The sequence below is a fragment of the Macrotis lagotis genome, chromosome 7 (assembly GCF_037893015.1).
Source record: "Macrotis lagotis isolate mMagLag1 chromosome 7, bilby.v1.9.chrom.fasta, whole genome shotgun sequence".
In the NCBI taxonomy this organism is placed as follows: Eukaryota; Metazoa; Chordata; class Mammalia; order Peramelemorphia; family Peramelidae; genus Macrotis; species Macrotis lagotis.
The window spans coordinates 45368265-45383760 of record NC_133664.1 but is presented as its reverse complement, the minus strand read 5'-3'; the positions used below and the strand labels follow the sequence as shown (position 1 = coordinate 45383760).

At 36.0% G+C, this 15496-nt stretch overlaps 1 protein-coding gene across 1 annotated transcript in view; it reads left to right on the top strand.

Annotated features, from left to right (window-relative positions):
- The window catches only part of MYRIP (myosin VIIA and Rab interacting protein), a 223310-nt gene that overhangs the window by 110002 nt on the left and 97812 nt on the right, over window positions 1-15496 (top strand). The window contains exon 2 of the mRNA XM_074195896.1: window positions 10046-10182. Within this exon, the coding sequence (XP_074051997.1) occupies window positions 10046-10182 (137 nt within the window). The remainder of the gene's footprint in view (window positions 1-10045; window positions 10183-15496) is intronic.

Below are 15496 nucleotides of genomic sequence, written 5' to 3'. Positions count from 1 at the left end.
AGTCATGTTCTAATAGGATTATATTGCATTTATAAATTCAATTATTGCAATAGTAGAAAAGGAGTTTTAAAGGGCATACATGATTAGCACCTTGAAGTTACTATTATTCAGAATATTATTTTAATCCTTGGAAAAAGTCCTTTTGTCATGCTTAGTTGCAGTGTGGAAGTGAACCTGGGGTTTCAAAGGTTATATGAATGAAGTCTAACCTGGGTCAGGTCCTACCATATTGGCAAGGCTTCAAAAGTGGGTCCCATAATGAATGTAGCTGTGTAGATGCCATCAGAGAGCTCCCTAAATAAATGCAGAGAAATTCATTGCTAGAAGGCCACCAAATGATGAATTATTTTGTAACCTCAGAAACTCATGAAAACTTCCTACTAAGGTAATAAAGGGGTTGAAATCTTTGCTAAAGTCTGGCATATTCATAGTTCTTAAATATTCTTTAAATGAAATAATGTAACAGCTTGAGCTTATCAAAAGAAAGATGGCTATGTCAACATGTACTATCATAATAATTACTAATTATTAATTACTAAGGCATATCACACAAAGGATAGGGAGCTGAATTTGAATTCAAGTCTTGCCTCAGACAGAAGTTGTATGCCCTTGAACCTATCACTTTACCTTTCAGTGTTCCCTCAACTCCACCTACCCCCAGATCCTTGGTAATTCTCTAAAACTCTAAGTTGAAGAGAGCATGCTGATCTGCATTGGTAAATAAAGTTACATCATTAATGTAGCAATGAAATCACAGGTCCAGAAAAAAAGATACTGATTTTAATACCTTCACTTTATCATTGTGGAGATGGAGATGATGATGATGATGATGATGATATTTATCTAATGCATTACAGATATCATATTATTTGATTCTAATAGCAACCCTGGGAGGTAGGTGCTATTGTTAATCTCAATTTTCTGAAGAGTTCTTAGTACTGTGACCAGTATATAGTAGATGCTTAATAAATGTTTATTGATTGACTGAAGTGGACCGTGTTTAAGTGACTTGCCAAAGGTCACCCAGCTGATAAGTATTTGAGGTTTAACTTATGTGTTGAATCTTTCTGATTCCCCTAGTAGATCTGAAAGGGATGTTGTCTATAGAGTTGCCAGGGTAAGATCACAAATTTATTAAAGTCCTATGGCAGATGCTCTGGATATTTTGATTGTTGTATTTGAAGTCTTCAAATGCAAACCAGATAGTATAGGGGTTGAAGAACTGTCAGGAAGATCTGTGCTCAGGTCCTACCTTTGACACATCATGGCTCTGTGATGCTAGTCAAATGACCTAGTGACCCAGGTTATAAATTGCAAACTGTATGCCTATGTTCCTTGGTAGAGAAAATTTCTCATTGGGAGCCTCTTATATTGAAGAAATTCGAGATCCTTTCAAAAACCAAAAATAAAAAGCCTTCAAAAGCAAGTATCCCACTAATGGTAATGCTTTTTCCCATCAAAATATTGATTATCCAGAATATGCTATTCCTAATTATTCTGCATAACAATTTGCTGTTTTAGGACTATTATTGAATATTCCCTCCTGTGACCTTCCTTCCTTACCTAAGCTATTTACTGCTTTCTCCTAGCAATAAGAATGTATATCAAATCCCAAATGGTTCATACATTAGATATGCATTAGAAAAATAAACCATTAGCTTATAGTATGATTAAAAATATTTTTATAGGAAATTTAATAAAAACATGTAAAGGAAATTGAGATTCATCACTCAAATGCAGCATTCCTAGGGCAATCAGTGTCCCAGATGGATAAAGAAGAGGTATAGCTCAATCTTAATTACCTTTTCTTTTATTTATTTCCTTTTGTGAAGAGCTAAAAGATCTTGAATTACTCTGTCCAAATGAATACATCAGTACCTTCCTTCTCCCAGTCAGATTTCTCTTACACTAAATAATCCTTAGGTTTTCTGCTTCATCTTTTTTTTTTCAGAGGTGTACACAATTGATTTATAAGCCTATTGATAGAGATATAGACATATGCTTAAATAAGAGTATCTTCTTAGAAGGGGCATAAACCCCAAACAAGGTATTCTTCCAAATGTAAATGATGCTTTCTATGTTTCAGTTATAAATTTTTTCAGGAGTCAATGTCCTAGGAAAACTGATTCTAATTCATAAATACATCCCCAAGTATATCTAAACATTACTTTAGCCAATGCTGTAATATTTGCCACTAATCTAGAGGAATATAAACTCTCTGGGGGTAGGTCTTAGTGAATTTTGCCTTTGTATCCTCAGTAGCTTACATACAGTTGTCACTTAATAAATGTTGAATTTATTTGCTCAATCCATTGTGGGAGAAGGGAAAGGAATAAGTGGATGGGGGGAAAAGGACTTTTTGTAATATACTTCCATCCTCCTCAGGGGATGTGGCAATATTTTATGCCAGTTTTTCACATTACATAATTCTGAGATACATCATAAGCTCTTTTTTTTTACTATGATGTGTAGTAAGAGGTATCAGTCTGCAAAAACAAAAAGGGATATGAGTGGTACAAAAATATTGATAACTGGCTTTATTGGTAAGGACCAAAAAAAACTAAAAACAACTGATGAGTGCAAATGTCTTGAAAACAGTTGAATGAATTATGGTGTTACAAGAGGACATGTGGCCAAGAATCCCCCTCTTTCAAGTGCAGCCCAAGCACCCTCTTCTCCATGAAGCCTTTTTCTTAATTTCCTGATTTCCAGAATTCACTCTAACTATTGCTGTTTTTGTATAACCATCTTTAATTTAACTACTTTATTTTAATTTGTGCTCCTTCTATTTATTCTTTATAAATGTCATTGTCCTCCATTTCTAAAAAGGACCAGAGGGAAGCAGCTTAAAGGTGGTGTCTTGACTCATTTATTAACTAAATTAAAGTGAGGCAGAGTTACACAAAGTTTTCATCCCCATTCTCCCTTCCAGAGATATCAAAGTCCAGTGACAAGACAAAAGTCAAGATGACTGGCAAAGGCTTATGACGTAGTAGATGACTATTGTTGTCTGACAAAGCTCTAAGCACTCCACAGCATCTGCTTCAGTTGCCTTTGTGGACATTGGAACATCTGCCCATTCCATTAGGGGAAGACTTCACATGGTTGGAGTAAACATCTCCCCCTAATTTACTGATGCATTTGTAACTCATTGTTTACCCTTTACCTGGTTAGCCCATCAGCTAAGATGATTTACCAGGGTACTACAACTTCCTGGAGCCATAGGTGAAAGTTGAGTGGATGAGCAAAAGTGGATGACTACCCCTGAAAAGGGCCTGGCAAGCCCTCACACCAGAAATGCTTTTCCTCCCTGAACACTCCAGATATCCTGGAAATGTATATCAGGACTTGTAGAATCACTTAGAATGTTGCTTCTTTCTTCTCATTTGTATGCAGTGCCTAGCACACATAGTAGGCAGTTTATAAATGTTTATTAATTGATTGATTAATTGGGAAGATCTAGAAATAAGTGTCTCTCTCACTCCCCCCCATATAAATGCTATAGAATATTATATATGGTATTTCAAAGTTGTGACTTATATGAAGAATTCAAAGCCTTTCCACAAGGCTGAGATATGAGAATAGATAGATATAGATTTCCTTTTGTCCAGAACCTTTAACACATTCTATAGAATGATAATAAATATTTTGGAGTTACTGGCATTTCATTGGGTGAGGGTGGGTGTAGGGGGTGCATTACTATTTTATTATCTGATATACAATATATTTTCTTAGACACGACCCCATTTGAAAGAGGCCAACATGAAAAGATTGTGAAATGCACAAAAATAAGCTTTTTCTTTTTGAATAGTTTGTTTTATTCACTGTCTATAGAATAGTTACTTTTCCTGAAATTCTTTCTCTGCAGTAGGGAATCAGCAGTCATTGTGACTTATCTGAGCATTAGCAACTGGGGTGGGGAGGGAGGAAGAAAGCATTAGAAAATTCATTGTCATCATTCCATGAATGCAGTAGGAAGAGGAGTCTCATTTTAGGGTTATTAGGATTTGGCATCAGAGGAGAACCATGAGCTGCCTGAAATCTTTACTTAGTTTCCAATCCCAGAAACTTCCAAACAAAAAAATGCTAACCACAATTCCCTCCTTTCCTTTAACAGACCAAATTGACCAAACAGTCATGGAATGTGAAGTGATTTCCTAGGAATGATGGACTCACATGCTTGGCTTCACCTTCTTCCATTCTGATTCTGTTCCTAGCAATCTTAGGAAGAAGCATTTTACAGGATTCCATTTAATAATTCATGAATCATGTCAGCAGATCATCTTGAAAATGTGTCTTTATTTCCATCTCACATTTTCTCATCTTTCCCATCAAATTCCATGTGATCCTCTTTCTAACTGTGATGAGCTAACAGGAATATCTCCTTAACATATCCCAAGAAGAACAGTGTCTTTTCAGTGGTAAATTTATTTATTCAAAAAGCCAAGCCCCATCTAGCCCAGGACATTAGCATATTTTCCTTCATAGTGCCCACAAAGGACTGTAAATGTTCATCAGAATTCAGAAGACCCCCCCAAAATAAATTAAGATTAGGTTTAGGGTTATATGACTTGTTATTAATATCATACTTGTATATAATAAAACATATATAATCACTTTGAAAATAAGCAAAAGAATCAAATATTTAGTGAGCATTGAATGAGCAGAACTTCATACAGTGCATAGTCCATATAAATACTTTATAAATATTTATTGGCTGACTGAATGAGTGACTGAGAAGACCTTTTACTAGTGGTGGGGCAGGGTTGAATTCAAAATATGAAAGATTAATTCTCTCCTATGAAGATGTTAGGTGGTATAGAGCAGGGGCCATGGAATCTCCAGCCCTACTAACTCATTTGGTCTGCCACTGCCAAGGAAACTGGAAGCGGGACTCAAAATTCAATGAATGTAGGAGCCTTTTAGAGCTGAGATTTTAGGTTGATAATTTTGTATGGTACACGAATCATGTTATAAATATCCAAATGGCCCTTGACAGAAAAAAAAAAGGTTCCCTACCTTTGGTGTAGAAGTTGGAGTGATAGATTTGGAATCAGGAAGGAAGACCTGAATTCAAATCAAATACTGGTTGTGTGACCCTGGGAAAATCATTTGATGCCTCAGCCTTAGTCTTCTCATCTGTATAATGGTGACAAAAATAAAGCAGAATCTACCTCCTGGAAAGGTTTGTGAGGCAATGGGTATAAAGTCCTTTACAAGCCTTAAAGCTTGCTCATTATTATTATTATTAGCTCTAAAAGAGTTCCTGATCTAATTGAAAAGAGACATCTTATGGCCCCAATAGGCTTCAAGAAGGAAAAGGAGGATATCTTGTCCTTTGTTTCTGTCTTTTGTAGTTTCTATAGAATGAAGTACAAAGCATATAAAAGTAATAAATATATGCTACATGAACTAACTATGTCTGTGAATTTCTATAACTGAAATAAGGTATCTGACTGAGAGAGCCAGTGGGGAGTAGTGGGGCTATAAAGATTTCATGGGTAGACTAAAATGGGCAGGGAATCTGTTTTCTAAAACAGTTGATAAACTGCACATCAGTTTTACATTCTGGCATCATGCGTGCATAGGGGTAGATAGAGAGAAGCAATAGAGTATGATTTTTAAAAAGCACTGAATTTAAAATGAGGCAGAAGTAGATTCAAATCTCTTTCCTCCTGAGTAACTGTGTGTTTAAGCAAATCCCACCCTCTGGATTTCTATTTCTTTTTCCATCAAATGAGCAGATGGAGTTGGATTTTTCCTGAATTCTCTTCTAACTAAATCCTATTCAACATAACATCATACAACTCTCCTCAGTGTCCATGCCCTGAGATTCTTTACAATTGAACCTTTTGTTGTTGTTCAATCATTTCAGTCCAACTCTTCATGACCCCATTTAGGGTTTTCTTAGCAAAATTACTGGAATGATTTGCCATTTCCTTTTCCAATGTATTTTTGCAGAGGAGGAAACTAAGTCAAAGAGCATTAAGTGACTAGCCCAGGATCACACAGTGTCTGAGGCCAGATTCAAACTCAGGATGAGTCTCTATGCACTAGGGTACACCTAGCTGCCCCATAGTTGGGCTTATATTATATCAAAGTCTTTTGATATTTTAAGAACCTCTGAATCAATGATTGAAGGAAGTGAGGATAAATTAGTTTTAAAAGCATTCATATTCCAGGTATGCTGATTATTATTAGAGTTACAAATTTAAAAAACTTACATCATACTGAGGAGACATTTAATGTAAATTGTGACTAAAGAAAGGAGTTTGGTCAGGAGTCACAAGAAATGGTGAGTTTGGGCAGTTAGGTGGCACAGTGGATAGAGCACCGGCCCTGGAATCAGGAGGACCTGAGTTCAAATTCGGCATCACATACTTAATAATTGCCTGACTGTGTAATCCTGGCAAGTCACTTAATCCTATTTCCTTGCAAAACCATAAAAAAGAAAAGAAAGAAAAGGAAGGAAAGGAAGGAAGGAAAGAAAAGAAAAGAAAAGAAAAGAAAAGAAAAGAAAAGAAAAGAAGGAAAGAGTTGATCCACAGAGCACATTTCAGAAGCAATGGTGAGATTGATTTTATTACTATGCCTAGAGCAAAAGGTTTCATGAGGTTGGGGGGGGGACACCAAGATAAGATTTAAGATGAAATTTAAAAAAGAATCCACTTTGTAATGAATTTTGATTTATGAGCAAATAAGATTCTGGGATCATTTCTAATACTGCACTAGCTTCTAGTTTGTTCTAATACAGACTTTTAAGTACATCATAGGAAGGAACATTCATTCATTGATTTTAACAGAAAATGTCTACTTCAAGGACAGAGATATTTGAGTGACAAACTCCTAAAACTCTTCAAATTCAAGCTTAGAGCTTGTCAGAAATGTTTAGTGAATTGCTGGGCCATGGTTAGGCTAGACTACAATCCATTGGGGGATGGCTGTCAGCTTCATATAGTTGTATTCCAAGATGCCTTGGCTCTTGTCAAACAAGGTGTGCAAGGAAAACTGGAGATTGTGTTTTGACTAAGAGCTGATATAAGGAGAGCACCTGTAAACCTTTGGAAAGTCTCACTGCATCATTGCTTCTATTTGCCTTTTCTGCTTTATTTCACATATTTATTTTAAAATTAGTGTCTTAAGCCCAATAGATTTATGAGTGATTAGTGTCAAAGAAGTATGCTTCAAGAACCATCTGGATCCACCCAGCATCTGGTAAAACCTGCCCTTTGGGGAAGCTGGCTAATCAACTAATTCTGACAGGCAGCCTTGGATTCTTCTATCTTAATAAATAGAGACTATTTAGGAAAGAGTCGAAGCAAGAGACCTTTCCTGATACCTTAAGCTACACTTATCTTGTAGGTAGCTATCTATTTATCTGATACCTACTCTTCCACTAGAATGTAAGCTTCTTTAGGGCAATGACTATTTTTCCTTCCTAACACTTGGCACAGTGCCTAACACATTGTAGGTACTTAAAGGTTTATTGAATGACTGACTGGGTGTATAATAAGAAGTAAACTATAGTAGGGTGTGCCAGAGCATCCCACTTGTATTGACTAGGATAGGAAAAGAACACTAGATCTAGAGTCATAAATTTTGAGACCATAGCATGCTTACTACCTATATGAACTTGAATGAATGAAAAAAGTGTATTAAGCCCTTACTACTTTAAAAGCATTATGCTAAATAGTAAAGATAAAAATAGAAAAATAAGACCCTGCTCTCAAGAACCTTACTTTTTAATATGGGAAAACAAAAATTATAGGAGAATTTAGGTGTAAGCCAAATGGAGAGGTCCTTAGAGTGCAACAGGAAAGTAAATGGTAATGTATTTTTTAAATGTCATTCTACCAATAAATGCTATCTGTGTGGTATTGGGTCATTTAGAATTTTCTTTACTGGACCTTTAGTAAATGTGATTACTAAAGAAATGGGGGCTACAATATCAGCTGGTGCCTGACCACTTCTCTGCAAAAGTTGGTCCCCTAGACCAACTATAGGAATCAGGCTAGAAGGCAGATTGGTAATCTAGGGAATGCTGTTATTCCTGGGGTTCTTGGGTTAAAGATCTTAGGCTGTCTCCATTTGGCACTGAGGGAAGAGGTCAGAGTGATGGTTTGACCTGGCTGGTACATGACATCTTCGCTCTCCCTCAGAATTTCCTTCTTCAGATAGACTGGCTTACCTACTCAGTTGATGGTAGTTAGTCAGCAGCTGATATTGGTACAAGTTACCTAACCTAACAGATCATCTTCTATTTTCTCATATGTCAAAGAAGAGGTTGGCACTACTGACCTCAGAGGTTTCTTCCACTTATAGATCAATTATCTTAATGAACCCATAACTTTCACTGTCACTTGAGGGATATTGAACTGTGCCACCAGAACCCTAATCTGTAATACACCCCTCCTTCAGAAGACTTAGTTTAGGAATATGTTAGAGCTGCTCAATCTTATCCAGTTTGTTTAGGGTTTCATACCATTCCACATTTTGTATAATGGAAAGAATACTAGATCTGGATTCAGAGGACCTGAATTCAAATCTGCCATTGCAACAGAGGAATCCTATCCCCTGCTTGTACTTCAACAACTAGTCTTTTCAGATTTCAATTTCTTCTTGTCGTTAAACATGTCCTTGTCCAGAGATCAAAAATAGGATATGATTTTTCAGAAGGTCTCACAAGTACTATGTTATTTTTTTGCCCTTTAATATTTCATTGTGATAGGGAGCTTGAAAACATACTTTTCCTTATGTTCAGAAGGGGAATTCAGTATTTTGGGTTTAAATTAAAAGTTTAACTAGTTCAATCACTACAAAGTTTGATGATTCTTCCATAGCCACAGCAAAATAAATGAACATGAACAGAGAAAACCTTACTTTTTCTGGGGCAAGTTCATTTTTCCAGTATCTTGTCTGCCTCCATTAAAAGTAGATTTAAGCTATCAAATTGTTTTTATAAGACTCTTACTAATAATAACCTAACCCTGCATAGTGATTTACAACTTAAAAAGCATTTTAATTTTGCTAACGTACAGCTATGATCACATCATTACTCTGCTCCCAAACCTACAATGATTTCCCATTACATTCAGAATAAAATGTAAAGTAGTTATTCTGACATTCAAGGTTTTACATAATCTGATTTCCATCTACTTCTGCAGGCTCATTATTTCCCTTCACATTACTCTAGGTTACAGTTAAAACTGCACTATTAAACATCGCTTCTTCTGACCTTGCCTTCCCCTGTCCATAATTAGCAAATGAGGCTGGTCTAAATGCTTGGAATGGGCTTTGACTCTTATATACAAAAGGTAAAATCCCTCCCTTCAAGAAATATTTTCATGGTCACCTCCTCCCTTCAACTGCAAGTAAATTTTCTCTTTTCAGATTTCCCTGTATTTTAGATTTCTCCTTTGCATTTTGGGACATTCTGCCTCTAAACTGGATATTTAGCTTATACCCTATCCTCTCATTGAGATGTACACTTTTTGAGCGAAGGGACTGTTTTTCTCTTTATGCTTAACATAATTTCTTGTACATAGTACCTGCTTAATAAATTCCTGGGGCTGAGTTTAATGATCTCATTAGGTCCTTACAATATAAAGTGTAAGCTCCTTGAGGGCAGGGATCATTTTTAATTTTTTGTCTTTGTATCCCTAACACTTAAAGCAGTATAGATAGTTAATAAATACTTAATGAATCAGATGGATCATGATGGATGGCAGTAGGCAGTGCATCTTCATTTTACAGAACAATGACCTATTTACCAAATAAATGGTTATGTGTTCATTGTCATTCATGGTTCATTCTCAAAAAGACCAATCTCATCTTGAGCATGTTTTTTTGACTTACCCATGAGTGAGATTAGAATTAAAATCAGGATTCAAACCCAGGTCTTCTAAGTCTCATGTACAATGTTTTCTATTCTTCCATGATATGTCTTTGTCAGTTATACTTCAGTAATTACACTGCTTAAATACAAGAGAGTAGCTCTGTTACTGAATTTTTTCCTAAATCTTGTTTTCTCCTCTCTTTTCTTTAGACTCCTAAGGGCCCAGTCCCTAGAATGGTACTACAATAATGTGAAAAGTCGCTTCAAACGTTTTGGCAGTGCCAAGGTCCTGAAGAACTTGTACAAAAAGCATAGACTGGAAAGTGGAGCTTGCTTCGACATAATAGGTATTGTACCCCACTCCAGGGACTGTTAATAGTCTGATGAAGGGCAAATAACATCAATGTGAATGAGTTTAATGTATAAGTATTATGGGCATAGGCCTGGGGATGGTTTGGTGTAAGCTAATTGTATGGGAGCAGTAGAAATACATTTGGACATTCCTGCTTGACTAAAAGGTTAAAATTCAGAGTCAGGGCTAGGCAAAGACAGGGAACAGGATGACTTTTCATAGAATTCCCTTTAGGATATTGTTTAGTTTTTTAGAATTACAGAGTCTTGGAACTTGAAGGGGCTAAAGAGAACATCTGGACCAGGGATGGGTCTTTTTCCTGCCAAGGGCCATTTGAATAATAAAACATCATTCAAGAGTTCTATTTGGTTAAACATTTAATCAATTCATCCCCTAAAAATCTCCTAGATTTACTGAATTTGGATTGCCTTGGAAATGTCAGACCAACCCCAGGTCAGAGATTTCTACCCCTGATCTAAATTATCCTGAACCTAAGCAAAAAAATCCTTTGTATAATGTCACCAATGAGTGGTTGTATAGCAGTCATTCAAAGTCAACCATCTCCTGATTCTTTTGGGCAACTCTCCTTGTTAGGAAGTTTTTCCTCTAATCCAATTATCTACTTCTCTAAGACTTGTACCCATTTGGCCTTGATTTTCTTCTCTGGAACCAAGAAGAACAATTCTAATCTTCTTCCACCTATTAACCCTGAAGACAATTATCATTTTTTCCTGTCATTCACATACACATTGCCACCACCACCAGGATTACCACCACATTCTAATCTTCTCTTTTCCAAGCTAAAAGTCATGACTTTTGTTAACTGATTTTCCTATAGTCCTCTCTATATCTCTAGTCCTCTAGTCATGATGTGGTCTATTTTATTCATGTCCTCCCTAAAATAATGTCCCAGGACTAAACAAAATACTCCATGTGTCACCAGAGTAGAGCAGGTAGTATTTATATAGTATTTTAAGGTTTATATCATTGAACCACCAATTTAGTTCTTAACTTGGTGAAAATAGTCACAATCTATATTAGCTGGCTATGTTCTTCTATCACATGTTAAACCTGCAAAATTTAAGGGTAAAGAAACTGATTCAACAAGGGGTCAAAATTCATTCTTCTATGATGATCTATATTTGGGTTAGGTTTGAATTTGAGTCCATTTACTTCTAGCCTACAAACCTGATCAAACTCTCCTAGATTCACTCACCTGTATGCTTACATACAGATAAACAGGTGAATGTGTGCTTACTCTTAAAATTTTGGTTATTCTAACATTCTTTCCATTGCCCTGCCTGACATGACATTGCTGGTTCAAATCCCCTCTCCCATTTTCCATTTATTTGACATCAAGTGAGTTTCTTAACTTCCCTAACCCTCAAATTCATTATCTGAAAAATGAACATTAGACCAAATGACCTTTAACATTCATTACAACTGTAAGTCAAAGATGCCATCATTTATGACCATCTTATTTTGCTTTCTCTATATAGTTAGCCCAATTCATTAATCCAAAGGACTCTTTGTATTAAGGAGTTCTTTTGAACCCTACTAAATCAACATATATATTACTTGAATATTATCATGAGGAAGTATTTCACATTTTTAGCTTAAATGAATATGTTAATAAGTAAGTAATTAATTAAAAAATTCATTTTTCTAGTTGATAAAATTAAGTTTTGTATTCTTGCCATGGCAACTGACACATCTCAATAATTGTACTCTTCCAAATTAAGGTGTTGGTTTGTTTCTTCCTGCCTGTAGTGGCCAGGATAGATTCCATTTTAATTTGAGATCCCCATAGTGGATGTGTTTGTATGTATGTATGTACACACACCCACACCCACACCCACATACATACATACATATATATGATCCCTGTGGCCAGCTCCAGTTTCACATTTTATGAGGATTTGTCTGATCTCTTTAGCTTCTGTTGCCTTCACCTACAAAATGGCCTCTTTTTATATAATTATTTTATATTTTATACATTATTTTATATAATTATATATATATATATATATATATATATTCATGTCATTCTCTGCAATAGAATGTAAGCATCTCAAGGTCAGTGATTGCCTCATTTTTTTGCATCCCCAGCATCTAACACAGTCCCTGCTAAATTGTAAATACTTAAAAAGATCTTTTTGATTGATACTCATTTTGCTGGCAAGGTGGATAGGCCTCCCCATTAAATATCAATGAGTCATACACTTTTCTACTCTGCTTTGTAGTCTGTGTATATATATTTGTACCTATATCTTATCACCCCATTCCCCCCCTTTCCTATTGTGCATCTCCTTCTGTCTCCTTTTCCTTCTCCCTCTCTCCTCTCCTCAGTCTTACCCCTCACCCTTTCATTGTGTCGGGGCAGAGGCTAATATAAAGATATTCTTTATCATCAATAATTTTGTATTCAGTCAAAACTCAGAGGCAAATAGGGAAGAGAGGGAGAGAGCTTACTAAGATGTGTATGTAAGGAAAACACATCAGTTTCCACCAATTAGGTTTTAAGGGATAATTTTGCTGGGTATTATTTATGTAGTTCTGACAAGCAAGTTAATTGGAGATAGAAATTGTTTACTTCAGTCTAATTGTTATTCAGTTCCGTCTTACTCTTCATGATCTCAAGTTTTCTTGGCAAAGATACAGGAGTGATTTGCCATTTCCTTCTCCAGCTTACTTTCCAGATGAGGAAATTTAAGACAAACGGGGTTAAGTGATTTGTCCAAAGTCACATAGCTAGTAAATGAGAAATTTGAACTCAGGAAGTTGAGTCCTGACTTTAGGTCCAGGATTCTGTCTATTGTGCCACCTGACTGTCTCTTCTAACATAAAATTTATATAGTGCTTTAAGATTTACAAAGTGTTTTATAAATAAATATATAGATAGATATTTATAGATTATATATATATATGAGAGAGAGAGAGAGAGAGAGAGAGAGAGAGAGAGAGAGAGAGAAAGAGAGAGGTTGATTTCCTAATTTGATCCTTGCAAAAATGCTTAGGGGAAAAATAAATTATCCCCCATTTTATAGAGGAGAAAACAGAGGTCAAGACTGTTTAGGGATTAGTCTGAATTTGAACTTGAGTCTATCTTGACTTAAATGCTACCTATATCTTTTGCCATTTTAGTTATAGAAACTAAGGGAAAACATATCAGAGCAGTGATAAAAGGAAAATAAACACAAAGAATGTAGCTTCAGTTCAGAACCATATTGTCTTCACCACTCTGCTAGCACAGGGAAATCAGTTTTGATTAGCAGTGATGCTGAAGGAGAAATATCATCCATCTCGTTTTAAGCCTTTTGACTGTCATCATCTCACATTGTTGGTGTTTTCAACACTCTTCAGTTCTGTCTCATCTAAAAATAATATACCCATTTAGGGAAGGGAGAAATAGGAAAGAACTTTTTAACTCACATGGACTCTCAGAGTGGTTGTCAAAATATAGGCTCCCAAGCTGCATGGTAATCTTGTATCCAAGAAAGGAAAAGTGTCTATGCTTTTTTATTCTCTTCTTACTGATTTTTCTGAAATTGTTCCTTAGGAACAGGACTTGAAAAGAGAATAGGATCCTAAGCTCCGAGTACTCAGAGATGAAAGGATCTTCATAGTTAGTTTATTTACTTCAGTATCCAGAGTCACCAAATGTCTAATCCAAAAGCACCAATGTTCATACCCTCTGACTCAAAATTCAATGTTCTTTTCACTGAGCCACGCTGCTTTAGTTTCTTAAGCATTTTTGATGGGGAGACCAGAGCTGTGATTTCACTAGAATGCAGAAATAAATTCTCTCCTCCAAATGCAAATCAACTTCTGCCCTTAAACTTAGAGCAAGTTTCTCTAGGTGTCTGAGATATGATAGGATTTTTCCCTGATAAAATTCGATGTGACTTCTGTCTGACTCAGAGGTCTGCTTTCTATCCACGTTGCTGCCTCTAGACGTAGCCATCCTCTTTGAAACTACACTCTTTTTCTAGTCCTATGAGGATAGCCGTGCATTTGTAACTTAGGCATTGTCTAATTATAAATGAGACTATTAGATAATGGACCAGTTCTACAGTTAGTCTCATTGCTTTATATTCCTCCTCTGCCATCTCATTACACCATGTGCATCATACACTTTTCTACTCTGCTTTGTAGTCTGTGTATATATATTTGTACCTGTATCTTATCACCCCATTTATTTTTCTTCTTCCTCCCCCCCTTTCCTATTGTGCATCTCCTTCTGTCTCCTTTTCCTTCTCCCTCTCTCCTCTCCTCAGTCTTACCCCTCTCCCTCTCATTGTGTCAGGGGCAGAGGCTAATATGAAGATATTCCTTATCATCAAGAATTTTGTATTCAATCAAAACTCAGAGGGAAATAGGGAAGAGAAAGAGAGAGCTTACTAAGATGTGTTCAAACACTGTCACCTGATTTCAATTTGGAAAAATCCATTCTTATTCAGGCCAAAATGATCAATGTTTAACTTCTTGGCCATTTCAAATTCTGCTTCTGTGTGTTCATGCAGTGTCCAAAAAGTCTTAGAGCAAGTAAAATTAAGCCTTCCTGAAATGTGCTAAGAAGAAAATAGAACCATAGACTCTTCAGACTTAGAGTTTGAAAGTACTTTCAAGATTATTCAGTCCAACTCCCATATTTTCCCTGCAGTTCAGAGCCTATATATTAATGTTTTATTGACAAAAGCTCCCAATTTAAAGTCAAAGAATAATTTAAGTATAATCTGGTTCAGACAGCTATGCTCTCTATTCAAACCATCCATTAAAATAAAATTTTGCTTGCAAATCTTGTCTATGCAATTGGCATTGTTCAGTCATTTGAGTTATATGCAACTTTTCATGTTCCCATTTGGGATTTTCATCACAAAGGTTTTTTTGCAGTAGTTTGCTATTTTCTTCTCCAGTTTGTTTTTATATATAAGGAAACTTAGGCAAACAGGGCTAAATGACTTACCCAGGATCACACAGCTAGTAAGTATCTGAGGTCAAATTTGAACCCAAGTCTTCCTGATTTCAGATCCAGTGCTCTGGCCACTGCAACACCTAACTGTCCATATCTATACAGTTCCAATAGGCATTAAGTGACTTCCCTAAATCAATACATAAAACAATTTTCTCTCTCAAAAGATAATAATCATGTACTATAATTCACCTTTCTTCTCTGTTTCTATATTTTCCCTTAGGCTGTATGTGTTGGGAGTGGTGAGGAGAAACTCTTGTCATTGTATATGGAATGTTTCAGTTCTCTTAGGCTAACAATATGGAGAATAGGTGAAAGAACTAGAGATGTCATGGCC